Source organism: Acartia tonsa, chromosome 13, assembly GCF_053477335.1.
Source record: "Acartia tonsa isolate MP-2025a chromosome 13, ASM5347733v1, whole genome shotgun sequence".
NCBI lineage: Eukaryota > Metazoa > Arthropoda > Copepoda > Calanoida > Acartiidae > Acartia > Acartia tonsa.
Window position 1 is genome coordinate 18,811,819 of NC_137272.1, and position 26,520 is coordinate 18,838,338.

The 26,520-nt window shown below is 34.7% G+C and overlaps 5 protein-coding genes and 1 long non-coding RNA gene across 8 annotated transcripts; 1 reads left to right on the forward strand and 5 right to left on the reverse strand.

The window, feature by feature from the left end:
- Positions 1 to 5,283: 5,283 nt before the first annotated feature.
- Positions 5,284 to 7,793, reverse strand: LOC145304481 (uncharacterized). Its single transcript, XM_080146365.1, has 4 exons — positions 7,683 to 7,793; positions 7,326 to 7,457; positions 6,711 to 6,821; positions 5,284 to 6,515 (listed from the first exon to the last, which is right to left on the reverse strand). Exons 1-4 carry the CDS (start codon positions 7,763 to 7,765, stop codon positions 6,431 to 6,433), a joined length of 411 nt encoding a protein of 136 aa, XP_080002491.1. The 5' UTR covers positions 7,766 to 7,793; the 3' UTR covers positions 5,284 to 6,430.
- A 40-nt stretch (positions 7,794 to 7,833) lies between these two features.
- Positions 7,834 to 12,862, reverse strand: LOC145335186 (uncharacterized). Its single transcript, XM_080180917.1, has 5 exons — positions 12,739 to 12,862; positions 11,138 to 12,447; positions 10,721 to 10,807; positions 10,050 to 10,238; positions 7,834 to 9,583 (listed from the first exon to the last, which is right to left on the reverse strand). The coding sequence occupies exons 2-5, from the start codon at positions 12,366 to 12,368 to the stop codon at positions 8,781 to 8,783; spliced, it is 2,310 nt and encodes a 769-aa protein (XP_080037043.1). The 5' UTR covers positions 12,369 to 12,447; positions 12,739 to 12,862; the 3' UTR covers positions 7,834 to 8,780.
- A 263-nt stretch (positions 12,863 to 13,125) lies between these two features.
- Positions 13,126 to 15,456, reverse strand: LOC145304480 (uncharacterized). Of its 2 annotated transcripts, XM_080146364.1 has the most exons (3): positions 15,071 to 15,456; positions 14,163 to 14,793; positions 13,126 to 13,752 (listed from the first exon to the last, which is right to left on the reverse strand). In XM_080146364.1, exons 2-3 carry the CDS (start codon positions 14,331 to 14,333, stop codon positions 13,126 to 13,128), a joined length of 798 nt encoding a protein of 265 aa, XP_080002490.1. In that variant the 5' UTR covers positions 14,334 to 14,793; positions 15,071 to 15,456. The 2 variants fall into 2 exon arrangements, with proteins under 2 accessions (XP_080002490.1, XP_080002489.1); XM_080146363.1 differs by having other exon boundaries at positions 14,163 to 15,456.
- A 57-nt stretch (positions 15,457 to 15,513) lies between these two features.
- On the reverse strand, positions 15,514 to 17,206 carry LOC145304482 (uncharacterized). The gene is made up of 4 exons (XM_080146366.1): positions 17,027 to 17,206; positions 16,483 to 16,799; positions 16,033 to 16,256; positions 15,514 to 15,819 (listed from the first exon to the last, which is right to left on the reverse strand). Exons 1-4 carry the CDS (start codon positions 17,114 to 17,116, stop codon positions 15,677 to 15,679), a joined length of 774 nt encoding a protein of 257 aa, XP_080002492.1. The 5' UTR covers positions 17,117 to 17,206; the 3' UTR covers positions 15,514 to 15,676.
- A 191-nt stretch (positions 17,207 to 17,397) lies between these two features.
- On the reverse strand, positions 17,398 to 21,018 carry LOC145335187 (uncharacterized). Its single transcript, XM_080180918.1, has 6 exons — positions 20,909 to 21,018; positions 20,250 to 20,365; positions 19,817 to 19,985; positions 18,785 to 19,349; positions 18,410 to 18,565; positions 17,398 to 17,989 (listed from the first exon to the last, which is right to left on the reverse strand). Exons 1-6 carry the CDS (start codon positions 20,934 to 20,936, stop codon positions 17,398 to 17,400), a joined length of 1,626 nt encoding a protein of 541 aa, XP_080037044.1. The 5' UTR covers positions 20,937 to 21,018.
- Positions 21,019 to 23,635: 2,617 nt separating this feature from the next.
- Positions 23,636 to 26,520, forward strand: LOC145304483 (uncharacterized). 2 transcript variants are annotated; one of them, XR_013874089.1, is made up of 5 exons: positions 23,636 to 24,049; positions 24,448 to 24,515; positions 24,745 to 24,812; positions 25,246 to 25,364; positions 26,150 to 26,520. It is a non-coding gene; the product is annotated as an uncharacterized LOC145304483 (long non-coding RNA). The 2 variants fall into 2 exon arrangements; XR_013874090.1 differs by having other exon boundaries at positions 23,636 to 25,364.

Sequence of the window (26,520 nt, forward strand, 5' to 3'; positions counted from 1 at the left end):
TACAAACTATGCAATTTATTGTTAAAAAGTCCACCAAACACTAGTAAAATGTAGGTTTTTTAGCCAAAAAGAGGAATACTCTGTGTTTCGGAACGCATGCCTAGCCGTTCTCGAAATCTTAATCTCAAGCCCTCCGAATGACCAACATGTGAAGTTTACAAATGTGTATTTATTACCATGAAAACAGTGAGTCTAAAACAAAAATATAAAAATTAATTACATAAAATTAATGGTTTATTATTTTTGTAAGATCGAGGTTGCGTGATTTCAATTTAATTAAAAATATAAAATTTCTAAAAAACTTTAAATTGGCACGAAACATATTAAATCGCATCAGAAATTGATAATTTTAGATTCAAATGATCAATAAAATTAAGGAAAATATTCGTATGATAAAACTTAGCAGTTAAATGGTCTATTTATTGAAAAATTAATGATTTAAACTTCTTCATAAAATCATACCATTCTACGCTTATTTTCAAGAATTAAAGATAAATTCTTACCACATATGATGTCAAACTAAGCAGGAAGGCTTATTTGAGATATTCCACACATCAGAGCACATGTATATTCAAGCAATACATTATTTTCATTCACGTAGCTCCTCACGTGGGACTAATCAAAGGAAAAGTGCGCGTTTCTTTTGTCCGTTTACAAGCCACGCGCCGCGCGGAGATAGTTAGGAATGCCGCGTAACACACTCATTCTCTAGGAAATTTGGTGTAAGGAAACAGGGATTAATGGGTTCGAACTTGCCAGGGAATACAAGAAATACATACCGAAACACACCCGTCTATTCACTGGGAATCGAACACAATACCTCATCTTTGCAATATGCGTGCAGACAGTGTCCACAAAATCACAATCTCACAACACATAAACCACAAGAGTTTAAAATGTCGTGGCCATCAGGCCTAAAATTAATTATGGTAACTCGCGAATACCACATTAACTCAAACCGACTCCACTACCACATAAGGATAGGAATAAGGAATGGGAAAAGCATTCAACATTCATGAAATGCACATTTACCACTCACACATCTCATTATATCATGGCCTCATAATCTCAATTAAATTTAGAATTACAGACCATGTAATTGTGAATACATGAATTAATAATCAATAGTACCTAAACTTTGATTAGGTACCTACATAATAATAGGCAAATGATTTTTATATTAAAAATCGCATCAATATTTAAATAATCAACTCAAACTTTTTTCATCAAAAGAAAGAAAGATTAAATAATGACATTTTTTCTACTAAATCTTTTAGCTAGAAAAGAAAAGTAAAATTTCATAAAAAACTTCTCAATAATTAGTATTTTCTCCGGCGGAAAAATACTCGTGTTTACATCTAAACATTTCTCAGATAAGATAGGTAAGATCCTTAAATCTAAACATGTTTTAATAAAATAGATACTTAAATCTAAATAAAATATGACTGTAAAAAATCATCAAACTTCGGAAAATTAAAATTTCATAATTTTAAATCTTCGTGAATCAAACTTGCGTAAAATTAAAAATGCAATTAAATATGCAAATTAAAATTACCAAATAAAACAAAAGCTCAATATAAGAAAAGAACTTCTCTAAATGCTGAATTTGCAATTTCTCTCTGTTTTAAGAAGAAAGCAACTTATACATATTCAAACAGTCATAATTAAGGCAATTTGGGGCCTCAGTTAGAATGAACCCCTCAAGATACAAACTAACAAATCCTTTAAATATTAATAATGCCATGTTCCAGCTATCCTGTCGGACGTTATGTCTTTCCATCACAATTTTTTGATACTGCATAATTTCCAACAGGATTTCTGGCGCAGGGCTGCATCAACTGAAAATAAACATAATTAGTGATGTTTAAATCAAATCAAAAATAAAGAAATCATGAATAATTCAAGAAACTTATCAAAATCATCAATCAAAGCAATCGAAATTAAATCAAATTATCTTATGCTTTAGTTTTGCCGTTCTGTGGTATGTCTGGCCGAGGAAACAGAGCTAAGATACACCATAGAGCGGTCTTATTAAGCTTAATTCTACGAATATCAATATCAAAGAATCTACTTAATTCATCGGCGAAAAAAATCTGCATTTTTTTTTCTTAGATACATCAGTTCAAAGGTAAATAGTAATAAGTTTAATATGCATGTAATATTAAATTATTTATGTGATTGTAATAAATCATAAAGAAATATTTAAATGATGTAAAATCTCATTTTGTTAATTTCTTATCATATCAAATTTTAATCCAACAAGGATAAAAATGTTTATATCTGTGCAGGTACCTAGGAAATTTTCCGCGAAAAGAATCCCTGGTCCCGGAAAGACTTAAATCATTGAAAAAACTTGCGTAAACGTATAAAAAACTTAAGCTTGCATTTCAAATGAAAAAAATCTTGCATCGATTTGAAAATTTAAACGAAATTGTATGAAAATTTGCGTTACTTACAAATCTTAAGAAATGATTAATTTCTTTTTACAAAAAATACTATTGAAGCAGTATTTTAATATATGCGATAAAATGAAGGTAGAGTTAATTTAAAATATGCATAGTTTATCTTAAATTAATTCTGTGGCATTCAGATAAAATAATAATCAATATTTTAATAATACCATATATCGTGTTCATTATTCCCAGGACGGAATTAATACCATAAAAAAACCTAGTTTTTACCACTTTTATGGTAAAATTTTACCAGCCTATACGATTTAAAAGGTGGTAAAATTTTACCGTAATCGTGGTAAAAACACTTTTGGTGGTACTCTGTGACGCTTTTTACCAGCGATTTTTACCACAATTATCGGTAAAATTTTACCAGATTTCCGGTAAAATATTACCATTTTAGGACGCAAATTTATACCAGATTTTGACCAATTTTTACCACTTTTTTGGTAAAATTTACCGCAAATTTCTGGTAGATTTTACCGAAAAAGTGGTAAAACTGTTCAACACCTGGTAATATTTTTGCCCTAAACTGGTAAAATTTTACCAGAAATAGGGTAAATATGGTAAAAATTTACCAATAATTGTGGTAAAAACGGGTGGTAAAAATCACGAGAAAGTGGTAAAAAACGACCTTAATTATAGAAAAACCTCGCTTGTACACAAAACGCAAAAATAAAAAAAAAATTGTTTTCATTATTAACTTTATTGATTGAAACACTTTTTTTACATAATGATTTACATAGGTACGATAGCGCGATACTATATAGGTATATATTCACAGAAATTTTCTTAATTAGTCTATAATTCTAGACGTGGTTTAAATGACCAAATATTACATAGTTTTACAGATAATATAACTGCATGTTTAATCGGTTTAAGCTGAGAAATTAACACAAATATACATAGGTTTTAATTGCTGAGATCTGGATTCTAATTGTACTTTATACTAGAACATTTTTATACAAGAAAAATATATCACGAAGTTACTTTCCATTATTAAATTTTCAAAAATTTTGCTATATAGGAATAGCGGTTTCAAATATAATATTATATGAATATTTTCATCGTCAGAACAAAACTGTCAAACTGTCATATAGATTAATGTACGTACAAATTAAAGGTGGTTAAACATATTTTTGACTCAAGATATCTTGATATATATCACTTTTTTATCACAAATAGTTTATATATGATCTGACTGGAAGGACTATTATACATCAGCTTACTTTTGTCCTTCTTTTCTTTGTTTTTGCCTCTTGTGAAAGAAGACGCGGCAGTCTGGGCACATATAGGTGCATTCGATGAGTCTCGTGTTCAATGGCAGCTCGCTTCGGGGACTGCGTCCATGGGCGCATGTCTTGATTTTCCCCGGTGTTGCACTTCTTTTGCGCCTACTCAGTTTTGATGCTGGCGTGATTGTAGGAGGGGGTGGTTCAAACATCTCCTGCTCATCATCGGACACCCCATACACTGAAATTAAAATATTTTTTAAAATTACTTTTTTTTACAAAAAAATACTTCAATTTTACAATAGTTTTTTTTTCTAGCCTAACCTAACCTAGTGTATTAATAGAAAGAGTAATATTTCTAGTTTTAACCTAGCCTAGCCTAGCCTAGCCTAGCCTAGCCTAGCCTATTCTAACCTAACCTAACCTAACCTAACCTAACCTAACCTAACCTAACCTAACCTAACCTAACCTAGTGTAATAATACAATGTAGTACAGAAATGTTTCACTATATGCTTTGGGCACAGTCGCTAGTATAAATATTGTACTATACCTGGGCTTTTTGGTCCTGGATTCTTTATGTTCTCATAAATTATATCAAAATCCGGTTGGTCTTTCATCCTGAAATTAAACAATCTATACTACAAAGTAAAACGATTTTTGTTTGTATGTAGCGAAGGATCTTGTTAACCGCTGAACCGATCGGGTTCTTCTCATAGGTACCGGCAAGGGAAGGGAGTGGCAAAAGAAACTTTAAGGATATACTTCATATTAGAGGGTTTAGCGTACAGAAAAATCATTTACAACACAGTCGTCAGGATAAAGTAGTAAAAAAATTTTTTTAAAAATCTTACTTTGCTGGTGTTTCCATAACAGTGACTTCCTTAACCTCGTTCTCATCCGAATTTTCTGGAGAGCCAGCTGCAGCTGTTTTGTTCCTGAATTAAACAATATATATATAATAATCTATTTAAATTAAGTAGTAAACTTTTTGGTTCCACATTTACCCCTTCCACCTTACCCAGCTAGAGGCGTACTTGCTAGTACTCGCTTTTAATAAATAAAGGAACACGTTGAATTTGTCTTTACAGAAAAATCATTTACAACACTGTCGCCCGGATAAAGTATGAAAAAATAATATTAAAAGAAATATCTTACTTTGCTTCTCCTTCCATAACAGAGGCTTGTCCGACCTTCTGGTCATCCTTTTGTGCCGCCGGACATTTCTCGGATTGCTCCCTGAATTAAGCAATCATATTATTATTAAATAGTAAACTTTTTATGGTCCACATTTACCACTCCCACCTTACCCCTAGAGGCATACTTGCTATAGTTTTGTAATATATAAAGGTGAATTTGTCTGTACCGAAAAATCATTTACAACACAGTCGCCCGGATAAAGTATGAAAAAAGATTATTAAAAGAAACTAGTGGCTACGCCCCTAGAAACCTCTAGGGGCACTTAAGGTTGGAAGGGGAAAAATCAACATCTTCCCATTTTCAATTTCAGTTTCAGAAGAGTAAAAATATTTTTTGGGGGAGGGGGTGAAGACACCCTGCACAAAAATAGTCTAAAACCTTTCCAGGACCTATAAGAAGCTTCACTTTAAAGGAGAACAATATCGGTTTAGCGGTTATCCTTCGGGACAGACAAAAAACGCTTACTACTTTATATAATAGGATATCTTACTTTGCTTCTCCTTCCATAACAGAGGCTTGTCCGACCTTCTGATCATCATTTTGTGCCGCCGGACATTTCTCGGATTGCTCCCTGAATTAAGCAATTATATTATTATTAAATAGTAAACTTTTTATGGTCCACATTTACCACTCCCACCTTACCCCTAGAGGCATACTTGCTATAGTTTTGTAATATATAAAGGTGAATTTGTCTGTACCGAAAAATCATTTACAACACAGTCGCCCGGATAAAGTATGAAAAAATATTATTAAAAGAAACTAGTGGCTACGCCCCTAGAAACCTCTAGGGGCACTTAAGGTTGGAAGGGGAAAAATCAACATCTTCCCATTTTCAATTTCAGTTTCAGAAGAGTAAAAATATTTTTTGGGGAAGGGGGTGAAGACACCCTGCACAAAAATAGTTTAAAACCTTTCCAGGACCTATAAGAAGCTTCACTTTAAAGGAGAACAATATCGGTTTAGCGGTTACCCTTCGGGACAGACAAAAAACGCTTACTACTTTATATAACAGGATATCTTACTTTGCTTCTCCTTCCATAACAGAGGCTTGTCCGACCTTCTGATCATCATTTTGTGCCGCCGGACATTTCTCGGATTGCTCCCTGAATTAAGCAATCATATTATTATTAAATAGTAAACTTTTTATGGTCCACATTTACCACTCCCACCTTACCCCTAGAGGCATACTTGCTATAGTTTTGTAATATATAAAGGTGAATTTGTCTGTACCGAAAAATCATTTACAACACAGTCGCCCGGATAAAGTATGAAAAAAGATTATTAAAAGAAACTAGTGGCTACGCCCCTAGAAACCTCTAGGGGCACTTAAGGTTGGAAGGGGAAAAATCAACATCTTCCCATTTTCAATTTCAGTTTCAGAAGAGTAAAAATATTTTTTGGGGAAGGGGGTGAAGACACCCTGCACAAAAATAGTTTAAAACCTTTCCAGGACCTATAAGAAGCTTCACTTTAAAGGAGAACAATATCGGTTTAGCGGTTATCCTTCGGGACAAACAAAAAACGCTTACTACTTTATATAATAGGATATCTTACTTTGCTTCTCCTTCCATAACAGAGGCTTGTCCGACCTTCTGGTCATCCTTTTGTGCCGCCGGACATCTCTTGGATTGCTCCCTGAATTAAGCAATCATATTATAATTAAATAGTAAACTTTTTTTTTGGTCCACATTTACCCCTCCCACCTTACCCCTAGAGGCATACTTGCTAGTTTTGTAATATATAAAGGTGAATTTGTCTGTACCGAAAAATCATTTACAACACAGTCGCCCGGATTAAATACCAAAAAAAGAAGTGAAAAAAATTTCTTACTTTGTTTGTGTTTCCAAACAAGCGATCTCCTCTTCCAAAGAAGCAATTTTTTGCTTTGCTGCCCTAAGGTCTTGTTTTATTTTCTGCATTGTCTCCCATCCATCGTCGTCCCTGAAAAATAAAAAAAAATAATACTAAAGTAACAGGATGTCCGTGTTTATGTACCGAAGGATCTCGATAACCACTGAACAGATCGGGTTCTTCTCATAGGTACCGGCAAGGGAAGGGAGTGGCAAAAGAAACTTTAAGAGATATACTTCATATTAGAGGGTTTAGCGTAGCTGCTAATTTGAAATATCAGGGGTGTATATCCTATATGGGATCCCCTGTTCAGGTGGTGGGGGGAAAATAACTAAAATATGTGTGGTAGGACCAAAAATTTTAGTTCTTTCAATATTTCTCCATTTCCGTCCCTACTTGGTGAGATAAAAATAGGTGGGAAAAAAATACAAAATTTTGTACCACGGGAACAAAATAAATCTTGTGCGTAATGTACACCCCTGAATGAAACTATAATTATTCGCCATAACAATAATGTTTATCCTACTCTTTTCAATCCGGCTACTACCACCTTCCGAACAGAAATAGAATGGTAACAAAAATAAATAAACTTACGTAGTGCAATCCAAAGTTAGGTTCAAATCTTCTGTATCAGACGATTTAGGAGGGGTATCAGTCAGGTCATCCAGCTTAGCAGGCAGCTCAGGCTCAGACACACTCATTTCGTTCTTCTGTTTTTCGCTATCACTGAAATATATAAATATATATTATATATCCCAGGTAATCGGACCTTTGCCCAAAGAAGTAATTACCAAAAAATATGTAATATGTATTTATGTAATTATGTTGTGATGGATTGTCGAATCTGATTCGATGAATGGTTACCAAAATATAGCTAGGGACGGACGGACGGACAGACAGACAGACAGACATCATTCTACTTCGTTTTATACATATTAAAATATTACTCACCCACTTGTGGTTTCCGGCTTCTGTTCTTCGTGCTGTTCGTCTCTCTCTAAGTCGGCTGCTGCTGTGGCTGTCATGTCGGACATTCTATATTAAATTTGAAAAGAAACAAATTATCACTGGTAATTAAATTTTCATTAATAAATGTCCAAAAAACTGACGTAGGGAATTTTAATATAATAGGGTGGCCAGCAAGATCACATATTGGTATATCTTATATTGTAAACAAGTATATAGACAAATTTAACATTTACAAAAAGTTTATACAAATTTGAAACGTTCTCTTTTTTAATACAGCACATAAACATTACGCATTTTACCATGGAAATCTACCACCGTATTAATTAAAACATTCCCTACGATAACTGTCATATATATAATATTTTTATACAAAATTAAACAAATATATAAAATTAACAAAAGCTAGTTCTGAATACTTTTTTCCTTAGTTTAGGGGGTAAACTACAACTGCTATATACTGAATTACAAAAAATGCGACAGATTATACAACAAAAAATTTTCAGTTTAAGCTCTTAACTTTAAGCTCATTAAACTTAATTGGTGGAAAGGGGTAGTTTCACAAAATGCATTTGAACTTAATTTTGTGAATTGCATATTTTTCTTTGTTAAGATGGTAAAAGTACGTGGTAGAAAATTTAACTTTCTTCAAATTTATGCCATATAAATAGAGTTTAAACACATTTAAACAGGTTCAAATATACGGTTCACTAAATTAACTTCAAATGCATTTTGGGAAAAGACTCCTTTCTAGATATTATAAAAAAAAATTGAAGATGAAACTTATGACATCAAAAAAAATTACATATAAATATATATATACGTAAAGTCCTGGAATTATTGGGATTGACTGCGACCTATAATCAGGTCTTCGTCTTGTTCTTCGTCTTGTTCTTCGTCTTGTTCTTCGTCTTGTTCTTCGTTTTCAGACGAAGGTTCCGACGGATAATACTTGTCTCCATTCTGCCAGGGATGTATATTCTACATGGTTCGGATGTGTAATATTTTTTCCAAGAATGCTCAGGGATGTATATTAGATTTCATTAAATATAAATAGATGGAGGTAAGAAAAAAAGGTAATAATTAAGAAAACTGAAAACATTTGTAAATTTTAAAAATTTTTAGCCGTGGACAAACAATATTTCTTGTGCAGAATATACACCCCTTTCCCGAATCAGCTGTAATGTAGCTGCCAAAGATACCGTAATTGTTTATGTTTTGAGAACATTGTTGAGAACTTGCTCTCTGTGGTGGTCTGGAGGTTGATCTTTTCTTCTTCTCTAACTCATCATCTTCAGGCCTGTGTCCCTGTTCCCACAATCTTTGCTTCTTCATGTTGTCCTTTACTCGTTTGTTGGCATCTCTTCTTGTCCGAGCCTCACCACGCTGGCCGAAATCGGGCAAATGTGTATTTGTTCTGTTCAACATTTGCTGCAGCTTAATTTGGTTAGGTTGCTCACTGAGTTGACTATTACTACAACCTGGCTCTGGACTATAACTACAACCTGGTTCTGTGTTTACGTCTTCATCAGGATTTGATGTGCCTGCGCTTTCAGCATATTCCCGGCTTGAATTAATTTGTGCTGTGCTCGTGCTTGCTCTGCTCTGGTTTCTGTACAACACCGCATTAATTTGATTCGTTGATGGAAATGTTGTTTGTTTTCTGGGACGTTTAGGAACTTCTTTGGTAGGCTTTGGCTTTTGGGCCACTTTTGCTTTTGGCTTGCGTTGTTCTTCTTCTTCTTCACTACTACTACTACTGCCAGTTCCAGTGTCTGGGTCTGATTGATGACCTTCATCTGTCTCATCACTCTCTGGTGCTTCTTCTTTGATGTCAGAAAGTAATTCACCTTCTTCTCCATCTTTTTTCCACTTTGCTTTTTCTCCTACAAAGAAATAAAAAATGTTAAAGCAAATGTACATAATTGTAGCTTCAATATTATTTCCATACCTATATGAACATTAGTTACTATTAATCAGATTCAAATGAAAACAAGCAATATTTTTTACCCTATATTAATATGCCAATCAAAGATAAAAGGGGGAATTTTGCATTGGCAATTGCTTTATAGGGGTACAATATGGAACTGTGAAGAAACGGCGTCGCCACCGCCGAGGACCGCCAATAAAAGCCCCAAAAAAGTGTCACTTTCGCCCACCCCCCCCCCCCCATTTATTACATTAAGACCTGTAACTTACCGTCAATGTTGATGAGTTCTAAAATTTCCATTTGGTTGTATATAGAAACATTTGAGCCTACTGCAACAACCTCATAATGACCCGTGTGGTTGTGAATTATAATGTCAAGTTTGGGTAATATTATTCCACATGGATGTATCCGAATTTCCTTACTTGCATTGCCGTCATTCTTGCCCTCATTGTCCTCAACCTCCACAATTTCGTCACTCTGGTTTCCGTCATCTTCGTTATCCACCTCGAATGATGGTTCATTGTCCAGCTGTAAACTTTTCTTGGTTTTTGCTTCGGCTTCCAATGCGGTTTGCCTTCGCTCCCGGTTCTTTGGAATGATCGCCACATCATCTAAATAATTATTATAGTCATTATTTCAAATAGTATAAATGTTACCCAACCCCCCCCCCCCCCCCTCCAAGGAAATAGCTTAAAATCACCGCAGGACCAATACACAGAAGAGTAGAATCCGATCTCCAGGATACAATTAATACCATAAAAAACCTAGTTTTTACCACTTTTATGGTAAAATTTTACCAGCCTATACGATTTAAAAGGTGGTAAAATTTTACCGTAACCTCGATCGATTCAGTGGTTACTGAGATCTTAAGCTTCTGACGGCCGGACAGACATTAAGCTACTTAGTATTATAGATAGCGGCTGCGCCCATACAAATTTTAGCCTAAAACCCTGTCAGGGCCTGTACGAAGTTTCCCTTAAAACAAAATTAATCCACAGGGTTTTTATCTAAGACTACTTCTCAACTAAAATATTAATAAACTTAAATTTAGGTGATACAGTTCCTACGTTTTTCAAACTATAAATAACAATACCTTCGGCATCCTCATCATTCTCATCACTGCTGCTTTCCTCCACGACACTTGTTGCCTTTCCAGTCACCTGTCTCTCGTTACTGTTGCCTGTAAATAATTAATTTATACATTAATTTTATACGTTTCCAAACAAAAAGCAAGTACTGAAAACATTTTTCCACCCCCCCACCCCCCCTACTTGGTTGAAAAAAAAATTTTAAAAGGAAATGTGTTGTAGGAGGGATAGAATAAATAAATCATAGAGTTCTTTAAATATTTTTCAATTTTCCCCCTACTTGGTGAAAAAAAACTAGGGGGGGGGGGAAGAAAAATTTAAAAAAAATTAGTAGCAGAGGAAAAAAAATCTTGTGCAGTATATACACAATACGAGGAAAGATAAAACTTATAAATAATAATTAATGTTCAACAAATATGTACCTGTGATTGAATTATTTCGTCCATAAAATTCTTTCTGTCTTTGCAGTGGTGGAAAGTTTGGTGGTTGTTCATCATCTTGCATTGGGACTGTATCATCAAGATTTCCCACATTTTGGCCCTCATCGTCTGTTTCAGAAATAATTACCTTCTTCGACTTTTTCGAGCCCTTTCCATGCTTCTTCCTTTTGGAGCTTGTGATGTTTTTAAATACATTTACTTTGGGTTTATTATTGGACTGGCTGTTGACAATTGGATCTTCATATAACCTACGTGGCTTTACTGGGTGCTTTACTGGTTCTGGAGTTACTGCTGGATTCTCCGCGGGTAAGTCATTCCCAATCTGATCATCATTTGAATTCATTTCAACGTCGTCGGCTCCGTCATCAATTACAAGCTCCTCACCATTGTTGCTTTCTTCATCAGCAATGTTTTCCATACCATTTTCTTCAACAGCATTGCCTTCAGCTTCATTGTCTTCAACAGCATTGCCTCCCCCCTCATTGTCTTCACCATCAGTGGATACATCAGCAGTGGAATCATCAGCAGTGGAATCATCAGCAGTGCAATCATCAGCAGTGGATTCATCAGCAGCATTCATCTTTCTATTTCTTGAAATTCTAGTTGCTTTCTCACTGGCATTGTGAATCTTTGTCTGTTCTTCACTCATTTCTGGTTTCAAATTGGTTGTGGCGTACGAATAATACATTACAGCTCTTTGTATAACCTTCTTATTACTATGGACTGTCTTGAAAAATTGCTTGGGGTTCTTTGCCATGTCTGCATAATCTTTGATCTGAAATGAATTTCTCGACCTGTCATTGTTTATTCTCAAGTAAATCGGGTTCTTTCCTTGAACTTCGTGGGGTAAGCAACCCATTGAGTGGGCACCTAACATGTGGTAAAATTTCCTGTCTTCGGCTGTAACACCTGGTGTTGAAGTTGTGATTGTCTTCGGTTTAATACGCCGCTTAATTCTTTGTATCTCTGCAGGGGCCAGATAAAATTCACACATCTGTAAGGCTGATCGTTTCTGTGCCTTTTCCTTCTTGTCTTTCTTGTCTTTCTTGTCTTTCTTGTCTTTCTTGCCTTTCTTATTGCTTGTCTCCTTCCTTGGCTTGATTTCAAAAACCTGTTCATACGTGTAGTTTGGGGTTGACAATGCGCGTTCTTGTTTTCGCGTTACCAGCCCTCGAAATAGCCTCCAGCAGACAGGATCCTCATTAGCAAGCATATAATCTTGGGCCCTCTTCTTATTTTCACAAAAACCAGTCGCGTCCTCTTTAAAAGTGTGTTCGAAATTGCGCAAGAACCTAGATAAAAAAAGGGTTTATATCAAAACAGTCTCAATATATAACATATAACATATATCAAGAAAAGATGAACTAAAAGTCTTGCCACATAAAAAAATACATGGTACAAAATTGAAATTCTTTGAAACATATGCCATAGAAATGTAGTTTAACAATTTAACAAGAATACAATATGCAGTTAACATTTCGTGAAACTACTTTTTTAACTAAAGAACATTGAAATGCATTTTGTAAAACTACCACTTTCACATTTAATAGACGCGGAATAGATGCGATAAATAATTGAATTACCTACAAGCTTGTATGTGGTTCCTCACTAGAAAAAGGTCGCTTGAAGACACATAGGTTCCTGTTCTCCACAAATTTGGTGGGATAGCTTCATCTAGGTACGTCTCGTTAAGCACTAACTTACAATGATCCAAGAAACGATCCACTGAAATAATAATGAAATTTTCAATTAACTCTGCATAGGTACATGTTTATTATTGTACCAGGGGTGTATATTCTGCACAAGATTTATTTTCACAAATAAAATATATATATAAAAAGATTATTGTACATGGTCACCTGCTAGCAAGAATAGGAATGCCCCTTTTATTCGGTTTATTTCCCTTGCCCCCACCTCCCTTCTCCCTGTTTTAAACGTTTTCTCATCATGTCAAATTTACAAAATAATATTTACTTACCAGTTTCGTCATCAATAACTTCCGGAGCAGTCCAAAAGGCAGCTGTGATGCGGGCGTCAAAGGTGAACTGCTCGAACACGACATACAGGAAGGTTATGATGTCGCGGCATACTTTCAGTAAGGTTTGCCAGCCTATATCCACTTTCAGTGAGTCTTCGAAATTTTGGATGAAAAAGATAATTTCTTCTCTTCTCATATAACCATCTTTTTCCAAGGGGTCATGGTTCTTTATTCTTTCTCTGTAAAAATCTGGTGAGAAAATCTGGTCCACGACAACATCCTGATTCTCACTAGGCCCTTTATTCGCCTCCTCCTCATCAAGCTCATCCACATTGGTCAGTCTTCTTAGATCAGTCACCAAGGTTTCCACAATTTGGCCGGTTTTCTTCATTTCTGTTTTCAGGGTTTTAGTATTTTCAGCCATATCTCTTGATACACTGTCTTGCAGGTCTTTGATTTCATTCTTCACTAACTCATGGTTTGTGGACGTTTTGTTTACCAAGTTTCTGATGGACGCATTAATGGGCTCTAATTGATTTTTCATTTGTGAGGTCAAGAAAGTACGTAGCTGCTGAAATTGGTTCTGAATTTGGTTCATAACGGCCCCGGTGAACAAATCCTTAAAATGAAACATATTAAACCACATATTTTCAAGTCTTGGTATTTTAAAAACTATGTGGTAGAAAAGAAGACTATCCACAAACAAGAGCAAGTGATCCTAAGCATCTTCCATCATTTTTGGACTTTGACAAACAAAAAAACTTGGTAAAATTTGACCAACTTTTTGGTAAAAATTGACAAGGTAAATTTTTAGGCTAAGTCCAGATTTTTGGACTTTGACCAAAAAATCAACTTGGTAAAATTTGACCAACTTGTTTGTAAAAATTTACAAGGTAAATTTTTATTGGTCAATGTTTACCAAAAATTTAGTCAAATCTTACAAGTTATTTTTTCCAGGCTAAGTCGATATATATCCTAAATAATTGTAATTTGTATCCTCTGGATGACAAAATGAAATAAAAATAATACCTCGCTTTCTTCCATCTCACCAGAAGGGCCAGATGATCCCTGGGGTCGTGATGACTGGGACTGGGATCGTGATGATGTTGCAGGAGGAACTACAACTCTCGCGGTCCGTTGACTCGCGGAGTGGTGCCGTGCCCGTGGAGATGGAGGTGGGGTAATATTTATTGGCCTCATTGGAGATGTTGGGGTTCTAGTTGTGTTCTAAAAATAATATAGATAATTATTGTAAAGCATTACTTACCGAGGATTATAGTTTTAAACAACACCGGCATTATCCTAATTTTTTTCTTCTATTTTTTAAAACTTTACCCTCCCCCCCCCCCTCTCCCGACAAAATGACTGTGTTAGGTTAGGCTAGGTTAAGTTATATGGTTAGAGGGACCCAATTTGTTCAACGGTTAACGAGATTTGTTGGTACAAACCCACAAACAGACATCATGTTAGTAAGTTTAGTTTAACAACAAAACACCAACAAACCAAAAACCGATAACAATAAAACTTAAAATCCTACCTTTGCTGTTGTACCTTTGCCACCTCCAGTAGATTTGTTGCTTCCAGTTTTGGCACTTGGAGCTTTGGCACTTCCACCTCTGGCACTTAAATTAGGTTTGCCACCTCCAGTAGGCTTGTTGTTCTAAAACAAGAAATAATTGTTGTATTTACAATGCATAAAAAGATATTAGATAGCAGTGGCTACGCCCCTAGAATTTTAATTACTAATATCAAATGTTAAACACACTGTGGAAAATTAATAAATAATTATACTTGGTCAATAATCTTTTGTGGTCTGTTAAGCATGAACCGATAAGGTTTTCCTTTCGATCCGGTAACATGCGAATTTATAAGTTTTAAGAGCGAAGGGTAGCAGCAATTTGTACAATAGTAAATTAGGCCTTAAATATAATTTTTACCTTTACAGAACTAGCACTCTTTCCAGTCCTCGTCATTTTGGGATCTAGCTTGATCAATTGCCAGTCGAAGTTACGCTGTTGGATCCAGGTCGTTGGCATGGGCAATTTGCATAGTTTTAAATCTGAAATGTGTAGACAGAAATTAAAATTTTATGTAAAATTAAATTAAATTGCAAACATGTACTCTTTCAAATTACAGACTAGACTTATAACACTTTAACTTCATACCCATCGATGGCCAAAAAGGTAGGGTTTTGCTAAATTTAGTTGAAATGCCTTTTTTAAAATTAGCTATAAAAAATAATTTTAATGAAAAAATATTTTAAAGTACATTTCACATAAATTCCAAATAAAGAGGGAAGGGCCTTCAGTTGAATTTTACAACATTTTACATACATATTATAACAAAAGGGGGGGGGGGGGGGGGGGAAGTGACACTTTTTGAAACCAAAACTAAAAGTCAAAGGAACTGAACTAAAGAAACAGTTACAGATCTGTAATTTTGCATGGCAGTTGTTTTATAAGGGTACAATATGGAACTTTTAGTTTTGGTTTCAAAAAGTGTCATTTCCCCCCCCCCCCTTTCTCTGCTTTCAATGTACAAAATTAAATTCCGATAGGAATTACGATGGAGACATCTTGATGCAACAGGTGTACGGAGATATGTGCTACTCTGTACTTCAGTAGGTTGGAGGCTAGTTCTGTTGGAGGATGGCTATAGTCTTCGGGATCGTCAGTCTTGCCTACTCCTAATACCAGGGGTGTATATTTTCAGTGTTTAAAACCATAAAACTTAATTCATATTTCCTAGACCCCCCCTCCCCCCTTTACCACACTCTCCTCCTGGCATGATAAAGAATTACAAATAAATTGTGGTAGGTTAAAAAGGAATTAGATGAAATGTATAGTTCATGAAATATTTCTATACAACAATTAATCATGTGCAAAATATACACCCCTACCTATTATTCTGGAATCTTCAGGAAAGGTGTATGCCGGAAAAAATGTCCTCACTTTGTGGACCAACCATACTGTTTTATCACGACGGCAGTCTGGGACAAAGTAGAGGTCTTGGCAGTCTGTATAGAATTGATTTCTTTCGAACTTTCGTTTGTTGGCATTCCTTTTTCCCCTGACAGCCAGCTTTTCATTTATGTACGGTTTCACTGTGTGAAATATCAACAATCTAAATATGTCATTTATGTCATTAATGGCTGTTAAACGGAAAGGTATGTTGCTGGTGAAATCGTTATAGCTTAAGTGTTTGATCAGCAATACACGGAAAGAAAGTTATGTTACATTTTTAAAAATTACATTAAAATTTGTAAAGAGTGGGGGGGGGGGGAGAAGTGACACTTCTTGAAACCAAAACTAAAAGTCAAAGGAACTCAACTAAAAAAAAATAGTATTACCTGTTTGAAACCTCTTTAAGGCCAAAATTATATCCTCGGATGTAAGTTGCAATCACATGATTGGCACTTTCGAAAGCATAACAACTGAACGCCATGGATGGTCCAAACCGGCGGACATGTTCCGGCATATGGTAAAGCATGTGAGTATTGTAACTCAAGCACGATTCGCCGTACATCTCCGCCAATTTTGAGTTCAGGACCATTATCATGGTCTTGAGCTCAGCCACACGTTCAGTTGTTATATGCTCTTCGAGACAGCGCAATATGTGGAATAAAAACTTGCATATCAGACGTTGTTCATCTTTAAGATTTGCCAACTGGAAAAAAAAACATTGTAATAATTTAAGGGAAAACTAGCTCTTTCGTCCCTAGCCTCTAGGGGCTTCGCCCTATATACTTATTGGAAGTCCACCCTCCTCAATAGAAATATATATATAATATAGCACACGTGCGCAAATTTAAAAAGAATGTTATTGCTATACAATATAATGAAACTGAAATAAGCTTTAAATTCTAAAAAGATTATAATATGGTAAAAACCTACCTCTGCATAAAATATCATATGGTAAAAGCCCAGTACTTTGAATTCAGAACTTTTCAAATTGAGGGCTAGCTTCTTCTCTGTCAGGCGCATGATGGACGTACGGGGAACGCGATCAAAATCGCCAACAAGCTTCAATTGATCGTTGATTTCATCTATAATTGGAGTTACTGCAGTTCATGGTAAAATATGGGTGATAAGGAGAAAATTTTCAAAATTTAAGTTCTTTAAACTTTTCAAACTAACACTCTTTTAAGCGGCATAACAAGGCGTACAAATAATGTGTAATAGACATAAATCTAAAAATGCAGAATTTTATCGCAGTGCCGAGAAATGCGCGAAGAAAACACCTATTTTACGCGTCATTTCTTTAGTCAAATGCAGTACATCCCTGTAATTCTCTCCATTTGAACTAAGTCTTCTTCTTCCAATTCTGGATAACTATTACGTCCTTTCTTCAGGTACGTCATCACTTTCTTTACATAGCCCAGGTGCAACGCGTGCATCGGATCACTGGGGGTATCTTGTATTAAATCCAAGCTCGGGTCAAGCTCAGAAAAACTGGTTTTCATGTTCTGATTATTTTCCTCTAACTTGCGGAATTTCTCGTCAGACCTCGGCGTACCCATATTTTGACTGTCACTGGGGTAAAATACATTCATTGATTCGAACAATACCAAGTTCTTTTGACGGAGATAAGTCTGTGAAAAAGCCATCCCTGGAAGGTCACAGTGTGGGCATCCATTTTTTGATCCATGGCCAAGAATGCCGAATACATCGGCTCTCGCAACGGCATCGTGGATGATGGTTCTACATTGAAAGGTATGTCCAGGTAATCCTTCTTGAATTAGTTTGTTGATGAATCGGGTAACATTATCCAGAAAGTTGTAACTGTAGGGACGCCTCCTCGTCTTCTCAAATATGCTGACTGGCAATATAACACTGAAATCCTTGTTGAAGAATAACCTGAAATAATAAAGAAGAATTAATAATAATAGCATTTAATAACTTAGAATTAAAATTGTAGTTACTGATTTATAAAACGTAAAGGCTGGTAAAATTTTACCGTAAAAGTGGTAAAAACTAGGTTTACTTATGGTATTAATTAAGTCCTGGTATACAGTAAGACAGATTTTTATATATGTATGCAATAGAAAAAAGTATCAATTGTAAACTTAGTTTTCTTTTTTATTTCTTTATTGAATGGTTTCCTAAACTTTGGCTTTAAAAATCTGGGCTGTCAATTGATGTAAAACAAATATTTCGATATCCTTTGAAATATAGGGTGCCATTCCTAAAAAATATTTTTTCGAGGGTCATGCTGTATATGAAAAGAACTTTATCCCAACCCAACCCTTTCAAATCCACAATATATTAATTACTTACCTAATCCAGACAGTATAATAGGAGATATGAGATCCCTGAGCTGCTTTCACTCCGTCGCCCGAGATGTCAAAAGTTATATGATCATCAACGGCCTGTTGTCCATTCAACCGTTTAAAGTCTGTGATGGCGTCTTGGAGGATCTCATAGGTAGGGAATCTGGAAAAAGAAATATATTTTTAACTAATAATAGCTTATAATATTGTTCTCAAGTTGTCGCAGGAAGCAATATACCAAAGAATGATCAAACTGATAATTAGAACACTTGAAAGTTTGTTGTTAAAAAAGGAGAAAAATCGACATGTTTAAAATGGACGTACGGAAATTCTGGTAATGATTATAGAAATGCTACGCTTTCTAAATCGTATATAAACATACCTGCACTCAATCAGTGAACCAGGAGCATTTGTAGGATTATATTTGTTTTCTTTGATTTCAACTTTGTATTTGGGTTTGAATAATGTATTATATGACGGAAATTTGAAAATACACGAGCGTTTCAGAATTGCCAGGATGATTCTAACTTTGTTGTGAGAGATGGGGTTGTCTAGAACACAAACGCTTCTGAAATCATTAACAATTTCTTTCTCAAGTTCTGTAAGATGTTTGAAGGGATCCCCGTCATGATCGCCATCAGGTTCGCCATCAGGTTCGCCATCAGGTTCGTCATCAGGGTCATCGTCATCATCTGGGTCAAAATCATCTTCAGGTATATCAAACAATTCGACGTGTTCCCAGTCCTCGGCATCTTGAATGCTGTCATTGTCTGCATCATTATTATCGTTGGTATTATTGTTGTTAATATTGTCTACAACAATATTAATGTAGTTTGTTTCTTCAGGATTGTTATTTAATCGCTCCAAAACTTGGTTTGCGTAGCATTGATAACATATACTTTCGGTTTCCTTTGTGAAGTTGGTATTGCAGCCTGTACAAACTTTACCTAAAAAAATACGATGTTAAACATGGTGTTTTATAGTTATAAACCTTCCCGGGACCTATGTGAAGGTACCCTGTAAAGGAGAACCCAATCGGTTCAGCGGTTAGCAAGATCCTTTTGAACAGACACACAGACATCCTGTTACTTTAGTATAAGGATAATGCCGTAAAGAAAAACTAGTCAAATTAGAAAGTTAAAAAATTAAAAATTCCAGAAAAAGTAGATAAATGTAGAGAGTGGGTGAAGGTGGGTTAGGTTAAGGGATCCCATGTAGAATATACACCCCTGGAACAAGGATATCTTGAGACAAACTTAACTAACGTTTGATCAAACCAATTGTTTGAAATTTAGATTGAAAGGAAAATAAAAAACAAAAATTGGGAGACAATGTTTGTGGGAATTTGGACAAACAAACAACAAACAGACAGACCGACATCGTTCTACTTTATATTACAGATATTGTAGGTTACCTTTTGACGATGCAGTTTCGTTCTCATATTCCACATCCATCAAATCCTCCTGCTGTTCTTCTTCTAGTAATGGCTGACTGTCTTCACTTTGTGGAGGTTTCTTGCGCCATTTTCTGGTTCTCGTTGCAGTACAGAAGAGTTTTCTTATGGACCTCAGTTTATGCTGCAACTGGAAAAAGATTACATAATTAGTGAATTACTTATTTAAAATAATATAGGGGAGTTGTTATGGATCGTTATTTGGGCAAGCTACACGTGTCAATTGATTACAGTACATATGACTATACTGGTGTAAGAGCAAGCATGTTTATAGTGCGCTGACTGCAAGTGAAAAATAGAAATTAAAGTCGAGCATAGATTATACTTTAAGTACAGTAATGAAAAGTAAGGTCTCATCTTAAATATGTAGAAATAATTAGTTGTAAAAAGTCACCTGTACATTTTTCCTCTTATCTCCACTTCTTATACGCTTCAGTAGAGCTTTAGAGAGTGTACCAATCAAATTGTCTCCCATTGCAATAACGTCTAACAGGGGTGTATAGGTAACTCCTGAAATAAGAAGTATATGTTATAATCAGGGATGTATATTCTGCATGGGATCCCCTGCTCAGGGGGGGGGGGGGTGGAAATAAAAAATAAGTGGTTGGAGGAAAAAAAAATGTAAAAATTAAGAAAACTGAAAACATTTTTTCCATTTCCCCCCCCCCCCCCCTCCTTGGTGAAAAAAAAATAAAGAAATGTGTGGTAGGAGGGATAAAATAAATGAAGTATAGAGTTCTTTAAATATTTTTCTATTTCCCCCCCTACTTTTTCAGAAAAATCTAGGGGGGGAAAAAAAATAAAAAAATTTGTAGCAGGGGAAAAAAAATAAATCTTGTGCAGAATATACACCCCTGGTTATAATAATAAGGTTATTACTTGTTTACATATAACGAAAGAAGGAGAAAGTAAAAAAGGGGGGGGGGGGGGGAGTGACACTTTTTGAAACCAAAATTAAATGTCAAAGGAACTCACAAAATAAAGAGTTAGAGTTACAAACAAGAAAATACCCTTATTTATTCTTTGATTGTGTATAAAATTAATTAAACTTACCTATCAAAATTGTGATCCAATTATACATACGTCATCCAGCGTTGGTCTGACATTTTTTTACTTTGAAAAAAATAACTATATACAATATATACATAAAATTTTGTTTGTTCCAGTCCTGACCTGGATAATACCTATATAAATTTCCTGCCTTCCCTGAAAAGCCGACGAACGCATATATAATCGAGCCCCACTGGTCGTGACTTTTGCAGAATTCTGCAGTTGCATGGAGTTTTATTATAACAACAATGTTGAACCCAGAAAATTTGTTAATTTGCTATAAAATAAATAATAATAAATAATAAAAAACAACATAACAAAAATATCAAAAAACAAAAACAAAAAATAAAACATATCAATTAAGATCTCCTAGAGAGCTATAGCCAGAAGCTTAAAAAACTGTACACGTGCATACGTAATCGTCGGCTTTAGGGGTAAATAATGTTTATTAATGTTTATATGCAGGAAATTATATATCTGCACGACCAGTGGGGCTCGATCACTGTCACCATGGGTACTTAATTATAAAATATATGGGCGCTGCAATCAAAGAGAGGTTAACGTAAATGTTCTGAAAGAACAAATTGATGTTATCCTCTTAGGAAATACCCCCCCCCCCTAGAAAAACGGCCCCTGGCCTCTACCTAGCCGTATAACTTAACCTAGCCTAACCTAACCCAGCAATTTAGTTTGGGGGGGGGGGGGGGGATGGGGAGTTAAATAATACAAACAAAATTTTCTAAGAGGATAACGCCACAAATTACAATTAAAATTCGCTTTCAGCATGGATATCCGGAGGCTGGATGAAATCGCCGGCGGCGAGCTCGGCTTCTCCTAGCTTCTCCTTTCTCTTCCCTGAAAGGAAAGAACATTGAATTAAAAATGAGAAAACTAAAGCGTTTTTTAATGAAGAAACTCAAAGAATTCTGAAACATTTTTTGGTTAAAAACAATTTTTTCCCCTGCTACAAAAGACAACTAGCCATGAACAAGAGCATGTGATTTGAAGCAACTTCCATCATTGATCCACTTATTTCTTTTTTCCCCCTCCCCTCCCCCCCCCCCCGGAGCAGAATATACACCCCTGCAATAATTTCGTAGTTTTTACCTTGTTACTCTGGGTTTTATTTAGAAAAAAGGGCTGACGTTGGTGAGGAAAGGTGCACAGTCGGCTTCATGGTCAATGACACGTCTCTCGGTATCATCCAGGCGGGGTCTCTCGTTCTCGTAGAGATTCTCGGGCATAGGTTCAATCTTCTTTAAGTGTGTCTCTACCCAACCGTGATGGTATAAGAGTTTTACTATTTCAACAGCGTCATCAATGCCACATGATTCTTCTTGAACTCGAATATTTAGCTTGGAGAAGAGTCTCAACATCCTAACCATGAGGGCGTCCCATCTGTCATGCAGCTCGTGGTATTGGTATGGATCCATCCTAATTTGAGGAATGATTATTTTGTTTGTCTTGTTTATTTTTGGGAGGGGTGTGATTAATGTTTTTTAACTTTCCGGTATTTTATTTGTCCTTAAACAAGGGGGGGGGGGGGAGAAGGCCTGGAGCTCCGGAACCTGGAGGCCTATCCAAAAAATATTAAAACTTGGGAAAATTCATCATATAAGAATGATTTTATCCCTAATAACCTATACTCTCAGTCCAAAGATAAAGCCTATACTCCCTGTTTACGCAAATGTGTCAAAACTTCCCCCCCCCCCCCCCTATTTATTTAGAACAAATTTTGTAGCAGGAGAAAAAAAATAAATCTTATACAGCTAATATACACCCATACCTGTTATTATGATGTACGCGTACCCAGGTGATTAACTTGAATAGCCTGTTATTCAGAACTATCTGAAAAGGTAGAATATTTAAGAAATAAAAAATTACAAAATAAAAATAGCTCGTATTCATTCGAATCCGGTGGATAGGAACAGGTGTTCTCATTCATACGCCAAAAAACTAGGTAACTAGCATATCGTATTATATGCATGGTTTTCTACGAATATAAAAATCTAAAAGCATAAGATTAAAAACAGTTATTTTTAGCCAGTGCCTCCGGCACCTCTGGGCCAAAAAAGTAGTTTCATTCTTATAATTGTACTCCTATATTTGCGACAATCCGTTTATACTACGGTGCAAGACATATATTTATTAATTTTACATTTAAAAAAGTCCTGTATATTACGTAAGCTAAAAAGAGTCCCAAAAATGGGAGAAAAAACGAATACGAAGAATATTTTAGAAAGAATTTTCAATAATTAATGATAAAATTTGAATTATAAAACAGAATGATACATATTAACGTCTTAATTCACTGTAATTTCACTAAAAATGATTACTAAAATACAAAAATGCACCGTAGTCATATAGTCCAGTTGAATTATTGCGCCGATGGAAAGTTACGGTTGCCAACATACAGATTGAATAGGTGGCAAAACACTTTGCAAGACAGTTATATTTTTAATCGTAAAATTGCAACGAATAATAACATTTCATGAATTATATAAGTTATGCAGTTTTAATTAATTAACCGGTAAAATATTAAAATGATATTATATACATAAGGTGTTTTTTAAAGTTTGGCAACTTTGTCCAGCACGTTGATTTTATCATCTGAAAACAGGGTTACGAAAGTTAAATAAATGTAAATTTTTTTTAATGTGAATGTAATATATTTTTGGCAATGACTTAAATGAAATATCATCGATAAAATATAAAAAAATATATTGCAATGGATATAAAAGAAATATTTTTCAATATAAAGTTGTATACCTGTACAGAGCATGTGCATGAATGCCGCTATACCGATTGAAAACTATTGTAAACAATGAGTGTTATAGTTCAAGTCTCTTAGAGAAAATACGTGTTATATCCAAGTATGATTGACAGGAGATGGTCCATGTCACAAGATTTATATGAATGTCAGTTAAGAACTCCTAGAGAGCTATATATTCAGAAGTTTAAAAAAGTACCTTGCTATACTGGCATGATACTTGATGTTATGTCTACCAGTCTTGGCTGTTAGTGTTGATATATGGACCCTGCAATCAAAGAGATGATAGTCAGATGTTTAAAAAAGTACGTGTCCACCTTCAGTCTTGGCTGTTAGTATATGGACCCTGCAATCAAAGAGTGGTTTGCGTAAAAGTAAGTGTTTAAATAATTTTAATATAAAAACATTAATAATATAGGACCTTGAGCGTACGGTTTTAGGCTGCCTTCGATTAACGGTTTAAGTTTTACTAGCGGCTATGCCCCTTAGAAGCCTCTAGGGGCACTTAAAGTAGGAAGAGAAAAGTCGAGGCCTCATCCTATTTTTAATTTGAGTTTCAGCTATAGATTAAAATAAATAAAAAGCTTCGTTGTAAAAGAGAACAATATTAATATATATAATAGGATAATTGTTTTAAGCCTTTTTTAAACCTTTTTGATTTGATCTAAGAAACACTTTTTATCCTATTCTTAATATTAAATAATCCGGGTTTAATATATATGAATGTAAGAAATATTAATAAATTATATTTAAATTGAATATTGTTTTTCAGGTTCAGCAACACTGATTCATCAGAAATAACTATTTGGGCGCTGCAATTAAAGAAGGGCTCACTTAGTAGTAAGTTTTAAATAATGTAATAAAAAAATCAATATAATTTAGGACCTTACGCATGGTTTTAAGCTACTTCGATAAACTGTTTGTTTTATAATTTTTTAAACCTTTTTGATATATGATATAAGAACGACTTTTTATCCTATTCTTAATATTTAAAGTATTCTACTATTAATATATATAAATAATAATAGAAATATTAACAAATTATATTTCAATTAATATTGTTTTTCAGACTTAACCAGGAATCAGATTCGTGAGAAAATATATGGGCGCTGCAATTAGTGAATGGTTTACATAGAAGTAAGTGTTAAAATAATTTTAATAAGAACATGGATATTTTAGGCCATGTTATTAAGACTATCCTTTAACGAAACCTTTTTAATTCAACCTTGCTACGAAGCCTTGTGTGATACCGGTAGAGTGTTTGAGTTCTTAGGGAACCACACTAATTACATAATATTATCTTGAGTTAGACAGGTTTTATAAGCTGTAAACAGACTAATACAATTAGCTATATGTCATTATCTTTAAATTATTTATTATAATTTATATAATAGCACCTTTGAAATAAGCTCATATTATATCCAACCTATATTCGCCCTTTAAGGTTTATGATTGTTTTAAGCGTAACGAAGTTTTATACCCTTAATAGAAAGATATTATAAGATGTGTTTTATGTAAAATAATATTAAAAATATATATAAATTATATTTCAATTAATATTCTTTTTCAGGTTTAGCTTCGCACACAGCTGGGTGTATTCTCTGATTATAAGCTGACCGCAATTCGACCGTGGAACATTTCTTAAGCACCAACATGAAGCTGTTGCCATCAGAAATTCATCCGTTAAAAGTAAGTGTTTAATTATTTGTAATAAAAGATAGTTGGAATAATCCTACACGCAACTACGGCAACACCTCGGCCCCAAAAGGTAGTTTCCATGTATACAAGCATAACAAATATGAAGTTAATATACACAGACACACATCGAACTACCTTTATGAAACTGTATACTAAATTATATTAACAATTAAGCTATTATTAAATTTATTAGATAGATATTAAACTGGTTAGACAAAAGTTAATACATAAAAATAATGTACTAGATAGGTAGCTATTTAAAATTAGATTTTACTACTTTATATTATTGAAACAGTACATTCAGGATATTATTAAAATCTAAACAGCATTACATTCATCCTCGTGCATGTTTACTTCGTGAAGAACAGCTGCCAGTTCGGCAGCCTGGGCAGCGGCGGGCAGCAGAGGGGAAGGACGGCAGCGATTAAGATGTGTAGTAATCCATCCATGTTGATATAACCTCTTACAAACCTCCCTCTGGATCTCGACATTGTCAGTTCTGGCTCTAATCTCTAGACTCTCTCTTAGTACTAACATACGACTATTTAATTCATACCATAACTCCAAATTCCCGTTATAAGACATTCTTAGTTTCTCTCAGTCTGGTTATGTATTGATAACTGAATTAAACTTTCTCTAATAAGCAGGCACATACACAAGCTGTATCTACTTTCTCCATGAAATTTTCCCAAAACCGTTAACTTTCCTTTTTGTAAGGCCTTTTTGATTTGTTAATCCTTTAATTGCTTAATTTAAAAATGAATATTCTTTTTCAGGATTTTGGAGTTGAACCAGTTTTGAAGTACGTGGAGCTTTGCAGTTCCATGGAGAACAACGAGAGTTCCATCTCAACATGTAACAGTCACAGATTATACAAAAAATTTCATTATATTTATTATAACGACAATGTTGAACCGAGAAAATATGTTAAAATATGTTAGTCAGTTAAAATTAACAAATAATTTACAGAACGATACTAATAAGTTTTATTATGACGATCAATGTTGAACAGAGAATATTCTGTTAGTCAGTTAAAATTAACTTAAATAAAGCGTATTGATTACAATCAGTGTTTATTATGACGACAATGTTGACACCTAACATTCCACAGCTAAAATTCTAAAAAATATTGACTTTAACATATAAA

Excerpts from the sequence above, each read along its gene's own strand:
- LOC145304481 (XM_080146365.1), bottom strand. The coding sequence starts at position 7,765 with ATGTCCGACATGACAGCCACAGCAGCAGCCGACTTAGAGAGAGACGAA. Across the intron at positions 7,458-7,682 it reads AAGCCGGAAACCACAAGTGG|TGATAGCGAAAAACAGAAGA; the intron begins GTGAGTAATATT and ends TATATATTTCAG. Across the intron at positions 6,516-6,710 it reads TGTTTGGAAACACAAACAAA|GGAGCAATCCAAGAGATGTC; the intron begins GTAAGAAATTTT and ends TGCTTAATTCAG.
- LOC145304480 (XM_080146364.1), bottom strand. The coding sequence starts at position 14,333 with ATGAGGCCAATAAATATTACCCCACCTCCATCTCCACGGGCACGGCAC. Across the intron at positions 13,753-14,162 it reads GTGAGATGGAAGAAAGCGAG|GATTTGTTCACCGGGGCCGT; the intron begins GTATTATTTTTA and ends TTTCATTTTAAG.
- LOC145335186 (XM_080180917.1), bottom strand. The coding sequence starts at position 12,368 with ATGCTTGCTAATGAGGATCCTGTCTGCTGGAGGCTATTTCGAGGGCTG. Across the intron at positions 10,808-11,137 it reads ACGAAATAATTCAATCACAG|GCAACAGTAACGAGAGACAG; the intron begins GTACATATTTGT and ends AATTATTTACAG. Across the intron at positions 10,239-10,720 it reads GAATGATGAGGATGCCGAAG|ATGATGTGGCGATCATTCCA; the intron begins GTATTGTTATTT and ends ATAATTATTTAG.
- LOC145304482 (XM_080146366.1), bottom strand. The coding sequence starts at position 17,116 with ATGCGCCTGACAGAGAAGAAGCTAGCCCTCAATTTGAAAAGTTCTGAA. Across the intron at positions 16,800-17,026 it reads ATATGATATTTTATGCAGAG|TTGGCAAATCTTAAAGATGA; the intron begins GTAGGTTTTTAC and ends TTTTTTTTCCAG. Across the intron at positions 16,257-16,482 it reads CTTAAAGAGGTTTCAAACAG|ATTGTTGATATTTCACACAG; the intron begins GTAATACTATTT and ends TGACATATTTAG.
- LOC145335187 (XM_080180918.1), bottom strand. The coding sequence starts at position 20,936 with ATGTATAATTGGATCACAATTTTGATAG. Across the intron at positions 19,986-20,249 it reads ATAAGAGGAAAAATGTACAG|TTGCAGCATAAACTGAGGTC; the intron begins GTGACTTTTTAC and ends ATCTTTTTCCAG. Across the intron at positions 19,350-19,816 it reads CGAAACTGCATCGTCAAAAG|GTAAAGTTTGTACAGGCTGC; the intron begins GTAACCTACAAT and ends GTATTTTTTTAG.